Consider the following 15,289-nt stretch of genomic DNA (forward strand, 5'->3'; position numbering starts at 1 on the left):
ATTATCGAAATGTCCACTTTCTACATTAAGAGATTAAACATCCATTCTATAATTAATTTCTAATATTGTCTTTTCGAGCAATTGTTGATATCGTGGAAAAAACTATTTAGCATCACTTTTTTGGAGCGACAGTATTCAAAAGAAACAATCATTGCTCTTCTTGTAGTTTTTAAAAATAATTGACTCTTAATTATTAATGCTACTAGACACTGCAGGATTAGAAGATAAAAAAGAATTGTGTGAACGTTAAATGAACGTTAAATGATGTTAAAGATGTAACATATTACTTATAAGATCAGTCATATTCTGTTCATACAACAATTAAATAATAAAAATATTTGAAAAGTTGAAGATAATAAAGTAGTTAGTATTTAGAATGAAAATTGAATTAAATTGAATGAAACATAAATTTTAATTTTTTGCTATTAGTCATCCGATTATTTTACAAAGTCGCTGAACAAATGTGTAACCGTACACTTATGTGATTTGCCAATTAATGGTAAAATACTATTGCTGCTAATTTCTAGAACATTTCCGAATAATTCAAGTTTTGACTAGCAATAAATTGTGCATGGACTAAACTAAAATCCCCTCGTTCCAGTGTATCATTAATTTCTAATTAGCAAAGGGTGAAAGCGATTGATGAAACATATCAATTATTACAACAGTATGTTGTTGTTCGTATGATACAGAACTACTATGATATTCAAACTGATGGAACTTGCAAATAATTATTTAAAATAGAGAATAAAAAGTTTTAATATAAATATTGGTAAAATTAAATATTAGTAAATATACATTTATAAAAGGTTCAATAATACTATAACTTTTATTTAATTCAAAACCGAAAAGTATCTAAAAAATATTTTATTTTTTTTTTAATACGAACAAAACATTTTTTTTTGTAATTTTTATTATTTTAATTGATAATGGAGACACTTCTTTCCTGCATCATTTGAAACAGTTAAAAAATTTTGGATGTTGTTTACGAACTCCACAGAAAAATCATTCGTAATGCCTTAAATATACTGCGTACAGATGAAGTACCTTAATCGAGTGTTCAGTAGCATTAAATTAAGAATCAGGAAAGATACAAGCTTGACAAACCTGTCACAGTTGCATCTGTAAGAGTAGAACCACAAAAAAGGAAAAAACGGTAGAATATGCAGGATAGTAATGTCAGATCAGGTTACCAATTAACCCTAGAACTCCTGAAAAATGTAATGGCAGAAAATAATATTCTTATGCTATGATATCTCAATATTCCAGATTATGACGCATTGACAATACATAACTTTTTAGCGTCTAAAATGGACATTCTTATAGTTGTAGATATACTACCCTACAACCATAGAGCAACAATGAATCAAAATCTTTCTCATCGCAAAATTTTCATCTATTCTTTATGTATTTTTTCCAAAGTAAATTATTAACGTTTATTACTGCTATATTAGCACATTCTTTGTGCATGTTCATTCGACTAGAAGTAAAAATACATTTAACGAAAACACGTTTCGTATTTCTCTTTTAATATACGATACATTCAAACGTTATAAAACTTTCTTTAAAAAACCATTTTATAAGATGAACGTGTAAAAAAGACATTGAAATATTTGGAAATGAAAATAATTAAATTAAATGATATTTAAAGGGTTATGTGTCCCTTCAAATATTTGCACCACGTCGCAGGCTTCTGGAGTCCTAGGGTTAAAATACAAATGGCATATTTCAGATGACTAAAATCATCCATGTTTGACTATCAGTTTTTCATGTACGTGACACGCGGTTCGTGATGTACTAGTACTCACGAGCTATTTGCTATTTAATGGCCGTTTCGAATGGAACTAGAAACGATACAACGGGAAAATCAGACCCTCGTCGAGGCAACTGACACTCGATCGATTTCCTCTTCTTTCCTATTACAGTGTCCGCTTCCGTTCCTTCCGTCGAGTCGTTTAAACTTTTACCGGTCCTTTACTTCGTTCACAATAAGAAGACTTCAGGAAGGCATAATCTTTCGCAATGAATACATTTCTACTCCGCTCTTCAAATTATATTTTCCTTATATTCCGATTCTATCATCTGCCTTTTCTCTGTTTAATCTTCGCAATTAACCAGTTAACTGAGTTTGACGAGTATACACGTCATCTTAAAACTCGAAATGATACCAATCTTTCCAACGATGAATTAGTTATTTTTTCAGATACACGTATAATTTTTCTTCGTTTGACGAGTGCATACTTTATTGCTCGACTTTGTTGTGTACACAATGAGAGATTTTTCAAACTAAATTCCACAGTTAACTGGTTAAAAGAGTGTGTTCAATAATACTCCGGTAACTCCAAAATATTCGATATTTCTCAAATTTACTTTCCAACGGTTACGCTTCCATTAGTACACGTAATGAACAACGTGTGACGAACAATGCAATAGAAACAGAATGAAAGCCTTAGTAAACCGATTCAAGGAACTCCTCCTTGTCTTTTGTCAATCGCGTCCTCGGGAGACGTGACGTGTAACGAAGTGGCTTTAGAGAAAACGCTCGACAATCCTCCGTTTCATTGAAGGAATCGTCTCTAATTCTGTTTCCAATCCTGTTTCTTCCTTCTCGCAGCGTTGTTACATTTGTTCCCGTTCATCTTGAAGACGATTAAAACAGAAACGTCCGGTTACGAGGTGCATTAATAGTTTACCTTTAGGAACATAAGAAGTCTTGGTCGTCGTCGATAATAATTTAACGTTTCACGATGTAGAATGATATATCATGCACGTAATGACAGAACAAGATATTTATAAAGCTTTTTCAATAAGCAGCCCACGAAGGGGTAATCGGAAGAGCTCGAGAAGCCGCTTTTGAATTTTCGATCTTACGATGAAACTGATACCAAACCACAGCGTTGGAAGCAATTCCTTTTCAAGGAGAGAATCGACTCTTCGGAAGCTCGAATCGTTATCCGCCGCTGCTTACAACGATAGCCAAGCACGTACCGGAAGAACATCGTCCCCTTCCTGCCACGGTCGGGTCCAAGACTTCTTTTACCCATTTCCAGTTCGCTTGCGATACATGATACCGTCTTCGAGAGCATGAAAAATGGCGACAGCTCCTCTCAACACCGACATTCCTCTCAATATTTTCTGGATCAACGATCCATTCGAGGATGCCAGCGAATGATCGAATTTGCTTTTCTCCTCGTTGGTCATTTTTTGAAATGGGAGAAAGTAACGCGGTTGATAACACTTTAACGTTATTCCGTCCATTTATAAATGAATACCACCGACGCGAAGAAAATTCTATTCGAGTTTGATGATACATTTCCAGTTATGCGCTATGATTTTTTTAGTAACCGTTGGTAAGCTGTTACGAAGTTCAAGTTTTATTATTTGCCCGCTATGATCGCGGTACTATCGTACACGCTATCACAAAATACACCGTATTCGTGGATAGCTATAAAGTAAGCGCCGACAATGTCTTCGTAAAAAAAATTATTCAAACGTAAGACAATAACCGAGCGAATATTAGAGTTGAAGGCTTGATCGCCCGCGTTTCCGGTTAAAACACGGTGTTCCATTACACGTCGCCGAGAATCTTGAATTCCTGCGACCGAGTTCGGTGTAGTATCTCCATAGAAATAGTTCCGTGCTCGCCGTCTATCATTCCCTTGTCACCGTCAAACACCACTTCCCGGATATCTCATTCCGGGTTCGCTCGATGATTGCATAAGCAATGAAGGGACGAAAAGTCTGCGAGTTGTTTTGCATGCCAAACAACCCCTCTACTTTCGAGTTTTCGTACTTCACGCTTCATCCGGCTGAGCTGAAAAATATCGGTCGAGAGGGTATATCAGATAAACCGGAAGATTCATCTTTATCACTTTACACGTCCGGCTGTCTCAATTCCGACAGTTTTTAACTAGTCGAAAGGTCTTCCGGGAACGGCGCCGGAATGAATACTCCCCGCGTTTCCATCAGCTTCACTGCTTTCTTTCATTCTGTCCTTTGTGAATCCCTTTCGGAGCTACTAAGCGGTTCCGCCTCCTCTGCTCGTTTCCCCGTAGAATTCGAAGAAACGAGTTTCCCTTCTCCCGTCGACACCGTTCTCAATACCGGACACTCTGTCGCGTTCGAACGTTCCTCCCCCGCGAAACGAAATGTTCGTTATATAAAAAGGGCACCGCTTTTGTCAGGACGTAAGATGGAGTGTTCGTGGCAGCGGTATTGGACTCGTTTGTGGATTATCTGCGATTATCTGCGATGTACGAAACAATTGGGTGATCGCCGACTCGTATACAGTACTCTCGTGATTACTACCCGAAAATCGGGACTGCAACCGGGCACTAATCGTGCAGTGATGTTGATTCGAAGTCGAAATAAGACCCGAGTCGTGTCCTCTTCTGTAGGAAAAGACGACGCGAATGAACAAGCGGAACGCTCGAAACAAACAGATAAATGAGGGAATATCAATGCAACATTACACTTTTGTATTTTTCACTTTTACTAATTGAAACTGATACCAATTGAATTATACGGTTTTTCTGATTAAAATCAGACCAAACACGATATATTTTGGAATATATTTACTTATTTAATACATTACAATAATCTATTTTCTTTTAGTAAATTGTGACTTAAAGTATCTCACGTTTGGTCTTATTTTAATCGAAAGAATCTCACAAATGCGTTAGTAAAAGTTTCATTTACAAAAAAAAACCCTCATAAAAAGGTTTTATCGTTGCGTTAATATTGTCTCACCGATATCTACCACTACTGAACAGCGTATCATATTATCACTGCTCGACCGGATTGTTGAGTTGCCGAGGGGATCACCCGCAGGGTGGAGATGACTACCGGGTACTCATCCTGCAGATCGGACCGAGTACTAATCGCGGGAATACTGTACCGTGTGTTGATAGCCAGTTGGCACTCGGGATGGCACAAAGGGGTATTTTGATGAGTGCTTTGTTTACTCTCACGCGAGTAGACTCTGTGTTCATTTCGACAAGCAACACAATAGAGTCGAAAATATAAAGCGTCTTCTTCCTATCAACGCAAAGTACGCGTTGCTCGGCTACTTGTTTTGATCCCCCTCAACGAATCCGTCCCGATACAGCTTCTCTCTGACTCTTTTGAACGAAAAGAAGGAATCTTGGAGAAATCGAAGCTAGAAACAGACCAGAGATTGAAAACAGGTTTCGAGACACGCGAAATCTCCACCAACGCTCCACCAACATTCCCAGTGAATTGGCATTCCAAGCTATGGATGAATTTCTCCGGCCCCTGGAACATTCAGATCCCGCGCGGTTCGGCGTTATCCGAAGAAAAAAAAAACAGAAGACTCAGCGTTCCACGATGATAAGCCAGGCACCTCCGCTAGGAAGGCAGAAACGAAAAACGCGGAACGGTCAGAGGTTTTCTTCGTTCCTGGCAACGGTTGCCTCCAACGCTCGTTGTTCTCCTTTTGCTCGTGCTTCATACCGTGCCCGAAGTAATCTTTTTCACTTGGCTACGAGCAGGAAACGAGATTTCGTTTCGAACTTCGTCCCTTCGACCGAAGAAAACAGTCCACGGATATTCGCTGGATTCTTTCTGCCACGATCTGCCTGACAGTTCACTGACACTCTTCGTGTGCTTTATTTCAAGATCTGTCCGTTATGGATGTTGGACATTTTTAGTTTTGATCACTCTCAGTTCGCGTTGGTCGCCGTTAATGGCATCTCTGGTAAATCATCTATTAGGTACAATTTACATGAAGATATACATCCTGGAGACACCATTATTACCTTCCTTTTACATTCCTTAGCGTTATTTGTATTATATGTTAATCGAAACTACCATTTGGTAAAGAAAACTGAAACCTAACCAAGGTGCAACACGCGTTGAACGTGTATCGCTAACTGTTTCGTTCTCCTAATTTCTCAGTTGAGACACTTATTCCGCTTCGACGATGAACCATTTTGGACGAACAGTCCTGAGTATCCAGGGGCCGGAGAATCGATCGGCGAACAGTTCGACGGACGTGTGTCTTTCGATTGGCCGATTAAGCTCGTCACGAAGCTCGAAAGCACGTTTTCCTCTTTGTTTTCCTCGCGGAGCTCAGACTTCGTGTCAAAGAGAAACACTTGCCGCGGGAGTGCAAAGGTGGCAAGCTATATACTTTCGTTTTTCCTCGCAGTGCCGTTGCTTTGATCGCTCTTGCTTGGTCTGTATCCTCTTCCCTCGACGTTTCTTCGTTTCCTTTCCCCTTATCTTCTCTTTCCCTTCCTCCGTTCCTCTCGATACTCGATACACTTGTCTCGCGCGTGTGCAAGCATGTTCTTTTTTTCTCCTCGGTGCCTCTTCGAAAATAAAAAAAAAAGTACTCTGGCGAATCTGAAGCGGAGGACGAACGGAGGGCCCCTGGTTTCAGCACGGCGCTCGTGGTGTACGGAAATCGTCTCCTTTTTCCGGCTACGAGTGGTGCTTAACCACTTACGTGAAGTACCTCGTGAGCAGAACCAACGCCACAGGTACTATTGTCAGCATGCTAGAGATGCCGGCGCCACTGCCGATGGCGCACACCTCTTCCGTGTACGGCTCGCAGTGCACCTGGAATCAAATCATCCATCGCTCCGTTAGCCAATGTTATGGATCGTGTAATTCGGCAATGTCTTTTGCATTAAAACTATCAGACAACTCAAATTGACTCACTTTAGAATTTTTATTTTCAATCAAAATTGATATAAACGTTTACTAACCCAGACCGAATGATGTTCGTGACAACTAATATCCGTTAAATTGACGAATACCGCGAACCTAATGTTAAAGGGGTGGACCAGCCTGACGGTTAAAAAAATCGAAATTTTTTTATTTGCTTCTTTTAAAATTTTAAGTGTATGTAACATCATATCAACGTCATTTTTCAAAATTCAAATATTATAATTTATTATACAAATTATATCAGAAAAATAATACCTTAAGACTTTTATAGCGCTCTTCCTAAAATTTTGTATTTCAAACTTGCTTACATCAATTTCCCTTTGTAATTTAATATTAAACAGATTTATTATAAAATTCCATATATTAATACTTTCCGCCTTCATAATTATCCTACATTATTAATACATAAATTTTTCCGTATAAGAACACGAAAGAAATTTTAAAAAATGAGAATGTTACATTTTACTTTATATTTGGCACGATCAGGTGCATCAGCTTTTTAAGGACCTTTACTGCGCAAACATCATCGTCAACTTTAAATGAACGAGTGGGAACCTACGAAAATTTAAACCAAGTGAAAGAGAAACTTGTTTATCTATTTTAGGTTAATCTAACCGAAACTTGTTTGTTTGTTTTGGTTTCGTGTTTGGTAGGTTCCAAATTCAGACCTGTTTTATTTAGTCTCTCAATTAGTATTTCACCGAGTAGATTCGTTAACGCGGAAGCTCAATTCGTCGCCTTCAGGTCAGAGGCGTGCGATGCAGGAATGATGCACGCGATTTCAAGGATTAGTCCACTCTAATACGATTTATTTCACAAACGCTAGTTAGAATGCTAAAACTACCGGACAGGTCAAATTGACTCACTCCAAAATTTTTATTTTTCAAGTATTTAAATTGTAAATCCGTTTTTGCGAATGATTTTTAATTAAATTTGTATATTTATACATATACAAGATTAGAAGAACTTTCGAATCTCAAGAAACGTATTGTTATGATTTTTATGAAAAATTGAAAATAAGTCATTCTAATTGCTCGGTCGGTTTAGTGTTAATCTATTGTAATCCAGTTGTAAACCCCATTTCATTTTATCTAAAGTTATAAAATACTGACAAGTTATTCTGCATGACTCGGGTCTGATTATCATTCAGTTTGAAAGTTTGTGTATTAACAAAAATAAAGAATCTCTTTTGATTTAATTTTCTAAGACGTAGAATTCGAAAGGATTTTTGAACTTGAAGGGACAAATGAAACTTAATCAACTAATTATTTCACTTTTAGGATAGTTGAATATTACCGCCTAATACATTTCCTAAAACGGAGTATACAATTTCTAACGTTACATGACATAGACGTACCTCACACTCATAATAACAGTCTATACCCAACAAAGGGTAGTTAATACTTACCCTTATCAACGTGCCCGACATTTTGTCAAGAAACTCTTTTGTAAAATGAGCTGTGTCTTCGCCGCATTGTCGACGAACCGTGTGGTACGAGCAAGCCAAATACTCCTTGAAGGCACTGCAACAGATATACGCAACAACTCTCTTCATTACGTTCGGTTATCGAGAAACCTTCCTACATATGCGTACACATGTCGTGTTTACTCGGTACCTTCGTACTGCATAGTATACAGTATCGATTTCTAGACACAGTCAAATATCGAGAAGTCAAATCACAAGACGAGACAAAAGATTTTAAGAGAAGACAAACGATTGTTTAATTATGCAGATTTCTTATCCCAGCGCTTATTAAACTTTTTTCATTCATTACCCCTTTTCATCATCGAGATTATTTCGCGACCACAGACTTAAATATAAAATAAAGGTATTTTTATATGTTTATCTGTGCTTGTTTTTCGCTGCATAACAAATTAAATCTTGGTACATTGACACTGTTGGACGTAAAGCATCTTCAACATTTTTCAATGTTGAACAACATTTAGATTTACTAAGCGTTAAAGCTTATTTTTTAAATATGTAAATATAATTTACAGCTCAACTTGGCCAGTATTACGATTTTATAACTAAACTGTGCAGAAAATGTGATATATTAAATTAAAGATAATGAAGGGATCGCGAGTAATGTTTCTTTAAATTCATGTATCTGAATGAAATTTTCGTAACCCCAACATTTCGCTGTACGATCTCATTTGGGGTCGCGTTCCATAACTTGAGAAATGCTGTCTCATCCATAGTTCAAATAAACGAAATTTAACAAACGAAAATTTGACAGATAATTTTTTAAAACGATCATTAAGCCAGAGATTCTATAGGCTCGATGTAACAATGGAACACATCGATACGCTATATTTACTACATGTGTAAAAGTAATTGAATGTTGGCCTGTCGAGCTTGAGCTTCTTCTAAAGTCGAATTTTTTTTTTAGGTAAAACGCATACTAGACAGGGGACAAATAATTCTAGTTACAGAGGTTTTCGAGATATAAGAGTTCGAATTGTCAGGATTTAATTGTACAGTTCGCCTCTTCTCGTCTAGAACCAGCTCTGTCGGCTATCCGGGTTAGGGGGCAAGGGAAGACGTCCACTCGCAGCACTTGGTCCGATTGTTATGGCCGCACAGTTTCAGTATGTCTTTGTCTGGCCTAGCCACGAGACGAAAAAAGCAGGTGGCAAATACCAAGGACGTGCCGAAACTGAGCCGCTGCACAGTACGGACGCCTGTGGACAAAACCCGAAAATTCGACTATTCGCATAAGGAAAATTGAAAGTTACCAATGTGTTGCTGAGTAGTCTCTGCTATACAAAATGATTTTCATTCGAAAAATCAAAATTTCTTGGAATCGAAATGCAAAATATACACTGTCATTGAAAAATCTTAATATAATTAAAAACGTAATATCTCCGGAATATAAACAAAAATATAATCATCATACGTTTAATTCTATACCTTACAACTTTTGTCTGAAGCATCATACTTTTTAAGTTATTGAATTTTGTCCAAAAAACAGCTCTTGCTCTTCAACCCGGATAACCGACAGAGCGGGTTCCACATTGGCAGAGGCGAACTGTATATGTATTCATAAGATTCATTCATTAACGACTTTCTTAATATTTCTACTAAAATGTAATAAAATTTCAAATAGTAACTTTGAAACACATGTTTAATAGAGAAAAAAGACCTGTACGTACCTTCGCGATACGATAGGAAACTTCTCGTACAGAAATATAAGTTAATTAAGTGCATTTATTTAATTTTGTTTAATTTCGTGCGGTCATTTCTTTTCTCGTATCGAAAAATTCAGCAATTTACCAGCTTCGCTCAATGAAACTGTACAAAAATTTCTCGTTACGTAAAGAATGTATAATTGAAGGTAAAATTTAAAAAAATTTTAACTGAAAGTGATACATGAAACAGAATACACTCTACTATTCAACGCTAAAATCTCACGAAGAATTTATTGAAAAGATTAATAAAAACAGCTTACTGATTTAAAATCTGAATTAAAAGATTTCATTTTTCAAATATTCATACATATATATTGATAACCTTATATTCTGGAATATTAATCTTTTAACTGCAAACAGGACTCGTTAGCGCTGTTAATTTGTTTTAAATAAGTATCTAACAGTGTACATTAATCCGTTTGCTTTTCGCATGCTGGTATTATTACGTTTCCTACTTAGAATCTTTTCCACAAAAGTTGAATATAATTCCCATAAATTATGTTTCCATCATGGACAAATACAAATTCATTTTCGAATATGCCGCAATCAAAGAGTTAAATAAACTGTATTTCTATAAGTATACGAAACTTCACCGTTTTCTGTACGGTAGCGCGTAGTACTGGCAACAAATGTTAAGTATGCAATTAAACACGTTATTAACGTGATTAACACTAGAATTACTATACCAGTCAAAATGATTGGTTTCGGTTTTCTTGTTTCGCAATAATTGATATCTCAAAAGCATTGAATATTCGGAATGATTTTGAGAATAAATAGTTTCACTTGAATACTACAATGAATGTCTAAAGAAACCGAAAATAATCTATTGTTATAATTCTTATATAGATTACACATCAATCGTATTAACCTGTTAACTGTGGAATTTAGTTTGAAAAATCTCTCGTTTTAGAATTAAAAAATGAAGTGTGTAAATACTAGTCAAACGGAGGACGAATGCATCTAGGGTATATTTGGTTGAAAAATGAAAGCGAAACGATGAAGAATTGCATGTTTGTCTGAAAAAATAAAGAATTTATCGTTGAAATAATTGCAACATCAAGCTTTAAAATGACGCGTGTACCCATCGAACGCAATTAACTGGTTAAATGCTTGATAGTCCTTATGTTAAAAAAGGTAAGCAATTAAGCGAAACATTCGCAGATCGTAACAGTTACATAGATTTATTGTAACGATTTTTCATCTTAACAGTTAACACTCTGACAACCGCTGTCGCGAATACGTGATTTCACCAAGTCAGCGATTACCAATCGATACCTCGCAACGTAAATTTGCTTTATCAACGGTTGCCTGTCGGCACCGTAACAACGTCTTTTATGATGACATAAAATAAAGATACGTTGCACAGTTTAAATGATGGCTTCACTGTTTCCCTCAACAAATACGATTTAATTACTCCAGGAACGACTGCGCGAGAAGTGCCTGCGAAAACGAACTGTAAGTCTTACACTTGACGTGCCGGCGAAACGTAAGAGTAAATACTAGCGTTAAACGTGCAGCATCAAAGTATTAAGAGCACTCACCAAACACGCTCGCGCTTTACGCCACGCAATTGCCGAATTCATCAACCATCACTCGAATACGACACAATCAATTACGGTAGAGCGGAATTGTTGGAAGAGGAGGTTTAGTAGATATACGCGTGCCTGACCGATTTTCAAACTCATTTTGTTTGAACATGAAGGATTAGCTTCCCTAATGCGACTGGGATATACACTACTGGTCGAAAGTTTAGAACCACTTGACATGTAACGTCATAAATCAAAAATTGTAAGGTAAAGGCACTAGTAATTAATCTGGTATATATCAGTAGTTTACCATTTTTCAGGAAAACGTAAAAAAAATGAGGGTTTTAAAAGTAATGATCTTCCGATAAAGGCGCAGTAGATATGCTGCAGCATCTACCAACCCAACTCCGAAACACTTTTACCTCAATTAAATTGTTTATCGTAAAAACTAACAATTTATTTCATTGACGTTGGTTATATGCCTCCAATCTCCAATATGGAATCAGCTTCTTTTCATTTGTATTTGTCCTCTTACTAGTAATTTCTCATAATCGTTGCAGATAAACGATATTAAAGTAATCACATTTAGTGCTTTTGGTTTTACTATAACTGGTCAACTAACATATGGTTTTCTCGTTTCAAAGGAAGGTCAACTTCTGACGCAAGTATCGAATTTTCAAAAATGTCTATAAAATTTCAATAACGTAACTATTTGAAAAAAATTCACTTTCTTACATAATGTAAGAAAGTCAAACAGCATTTTTACGCATAGAGTTTATCTAATAAAGGAGCAAACGTTTACTACTATTCAAGCCGAAAATTTGTTTTAACTGGTCAACTATTGGTGCTTTTACCTTATATCTTATAAATATATAAAATAAAATAATAAAAATTATATGCACAAAGCGAGTCTCCCAACATGACGACTTAAAATAACTTTTAAGTTATTCGTTGTACGAAAAAATGTTTCAAATAAAAGTTGCTTCCTATCTAGGGGAATGTACAGTGCTCTAATCTCTATTTTATTACTTTACTTTCTCAACGAGATATTATTTACTTTTAATTTTTTAAATGGAATGTCGAATATTTTTTCTTAAACTCGAATAAATCATCAAATTTTGCGTAAAAAAATATTACATAAAGTGGAACTTACAATGAATAATCACTGTCGATGATTAACTTTATTAGTTAAAAGTCGGATCAAACATTTTGTTGCAATTTTTTAAACACAATGTATAACATTATGTATGGTAGATTAAAAAAATATAACATAAATGACGTCGTAGCAAATATAGAACACGAAAAGCATGAATTTCAAAACGGGCATGAATTTCACAAAACATTGTTATAATAACTTGTCAAAATTATGTAGTTTTTAGTGAGTAGATCCGTGCATAATTACTTATTTCAACTAAAAGTTGTTATTAATTAACGCGAGCGAAATGTGACGCACAGTACATACTAGGTACGAACTATTTAATGAAAATGTAATGAGAAATGAACTTTTCGAGTTACGAACTATTCTCTCTTTGATCAGAGAAATTATTATTTTGGATCCTCTGAATATTTTCGATATGGCTCACGATGGATAATTTATTACATATTGGCATGAATCATAAATTCGCATCGGTGAATGAAGAATGCTCATTATTTTCTAATTACAAATTCCTCCAATAATTTAAACAAATTTTCCTTTTCTACTAATAGACATTGAAGATGATCTTTTAATTCCGTCTAATTATAAAAATTAGCAGAGAAGTAAAGTTACTTAAAATGAAGATCTAAAATATATAAATCTTTTTGAATAATTTATAAGAATTTCTGTACCTACAAAGATTCATTGCAATGCTCAAACTTTCATCATCATAAGATTGAACAACATAGAAATGCAAATTCATAAATTTTTCAATTCGTGCCTCAACCTTTCAGCAAAATAAATAAAATTAACTAAACGTCTAGAATATATGTTATAGTGCTTGACACTGTACTGCTAACGACTAATGAAAAGTTTGGGATCACATATTTCATGAGAATTAAAACTTAGATTTTTTAATGAACAAAAATAACTGATTATTTAAACTTATATACAATATATGCATATATGAAATAATTATAAAACGAACATTATTGATTTACATGCATTTAAGTTTTCACCACAAAATTTCTAATATACTAATAAAATAAATTACCTCCTTCTTAACGATGATTTTATCACAGAGTGCTAATTACCTGAAGAGGAATTATTCTAGCTCTCACGGCGGAATGAGCTAATTTCAAACGGAAGAAGTAATACAAATAATTCATTATATTCAGATCATACATTACAAAATGCATTTTCTTCAGAAAGTACGAGAACAGAATATTTTAAAATCCATTAACCCTTTAGTGTTCAATGACATCGCCACACATTTCAAATCACATATTTTAATATCACTGAAATGCAAACCAGTGGCAAAGCCACCAGTATAAAATCGAGAATTACCCATCTTTTGACAGATAGAGTAGCACTTTTTACAAAAATCATTATTTTTGCTAACACTAAACGCACTGCGAACAGTGAAATGACTGGTTTTCAAATTTGATTAAAAATTCAGCATTTTCTTCCATCCATTTAACTTGATAGTAATTCTTATATTGTCCGATTAATCAATTTTTTAAATTTTTGTTTTCCTTTCATTTCTGTTTTTGCTAAGAAAAACTTATCGTTTAATTTCTCTACCTTTATTTTACAAGTAATTATTTAACCGGTTACGATAGGAACAGTCGTATATGAAGTGCTGGTACATTTAGTATTAAAATGATAGGTCTGTTAACGTATATTGAGAAAATAAACGTATTTCTCTCAAAAGTTTTTATTTAGAACGGACAGAGTTAAACTGTATTACTCGAATACGGAACAAACAGAATTCACGAGAATCTTATATTTTCCTCTCTCTTTACAATCGGCGGAAAATGGGTTAAGGGTCGCCCCAACGCGTGGGCCATAAAAAAATTTCGAAGTTGGTTGGTTTTGAAGGCTGTAACAATAAAATTTTATCCCGGCGTGAAATCTATACGTCGTTGCCCACTCTTGTTTTCGGAAGAAACTCGAATCGGAATAAAAGCGGCGTGCTAGGAAAAAGGTTTATAAGCCAGCCGCCCGAAATTCAGCGAGAAAACAACTGATCGTAAACAATGATATCAAGGATCGCTATGCGCGTGGAGATAAAAACGCGACGAAAAATAGAAGAATAATATTCGATGTGCGTTATAGTCACGATGCAGGGACACGTGCACGGCTGTCTCTTTAGCGAGTTCGCTCTTTTTAGTTCTCCCTTTTTTTCGCAGACTCGTGTAAACGCGAAACAGGAGAGAAGGCTTTTCACGCTGATGGTTGTACTGGGGGTGGAATGACATTAGCTTATCTGTACCACGGTCTGTTGCAGCTTTTGAAATTGTGCATCATCCGATAGGAAAAGAACTGCAGACTGGAGGGATAGAAAAGAGGCTAGAAGAGTGAACAAAAGTGGAACACAAACGGAATTGAAAAGGCAAATCATCGGGAGAATAAAATACAGATCGAAATGGAGAAAGAAGGGCGGCATAAAAGAAGTAGGGGAAGATTTGTTTGACCAAAGGGAAAGGAGAAAATAAGAAACGTAATAAGGAAAGAGAGAAACACGGATTCTGACTGGAGGAATGTCTAACAAAGAGAGAGCAAGACATAAAAATCTGTTTTTAAATGAAACCTTATGCATATCATAGTACGTATATAGAAATGAAAACCCCTGATGGCTTTTTTGACAATGGTCCTCCGTTTTCGAAAGAAATGAGTTACAAGTTTGTATATTACCGTAATAAGACTAGTAGAAGAATCCTATTATGTATAACAAGGTGTCGTA

The 15,289-nt window shown here is 35.6% G+C and overlaps 1 protein-coding gene across 1 annotated transcript in view; it reads right to left on the bottom strand.

The window, feature by feature from the left end:
* Window positions 1-272: 272 nt before the first annotated feature.
* Window positions 273-15,289, bottom strand: part of LOC116431232 (uncharacterized) — an 81,426-nt gene continuing 66,409 nt past the window's right edge. Inside the window, exons 5-6 of the mRNA XM_031986357.2 lie at window positions 8,102-8,216; window positions 273-6,582 (exon numbers count right to left, since the gene is read on the bottom strand). Of these exons, the coding sequence (XP_031842217.1) occupies window positions 6,466-6,582; window positions 8,102-8,216 (232 nt within the window). The 3' untranslated portion in view covers window positions 273-6,465. The remainder of the gene's footprint in view (window positions 6,583-8,101; window positions 8,217-15,289) is intronic.

The sequence above is a fragment of the Nomia melanderi genome, chromosome 9 (genome assembly GCF_051020985.1).
Source record: "Nomia melanderi isolate GNS246 chromosome 9, iyNomMela1, whole genome shotgun sequence".
Taxonomy (NCBI): Eukaryota; Metazoa; Arthropoda; class Insecta; order Hymenoptera; family Halictidae; genus Nomia; species Nomia melanderi.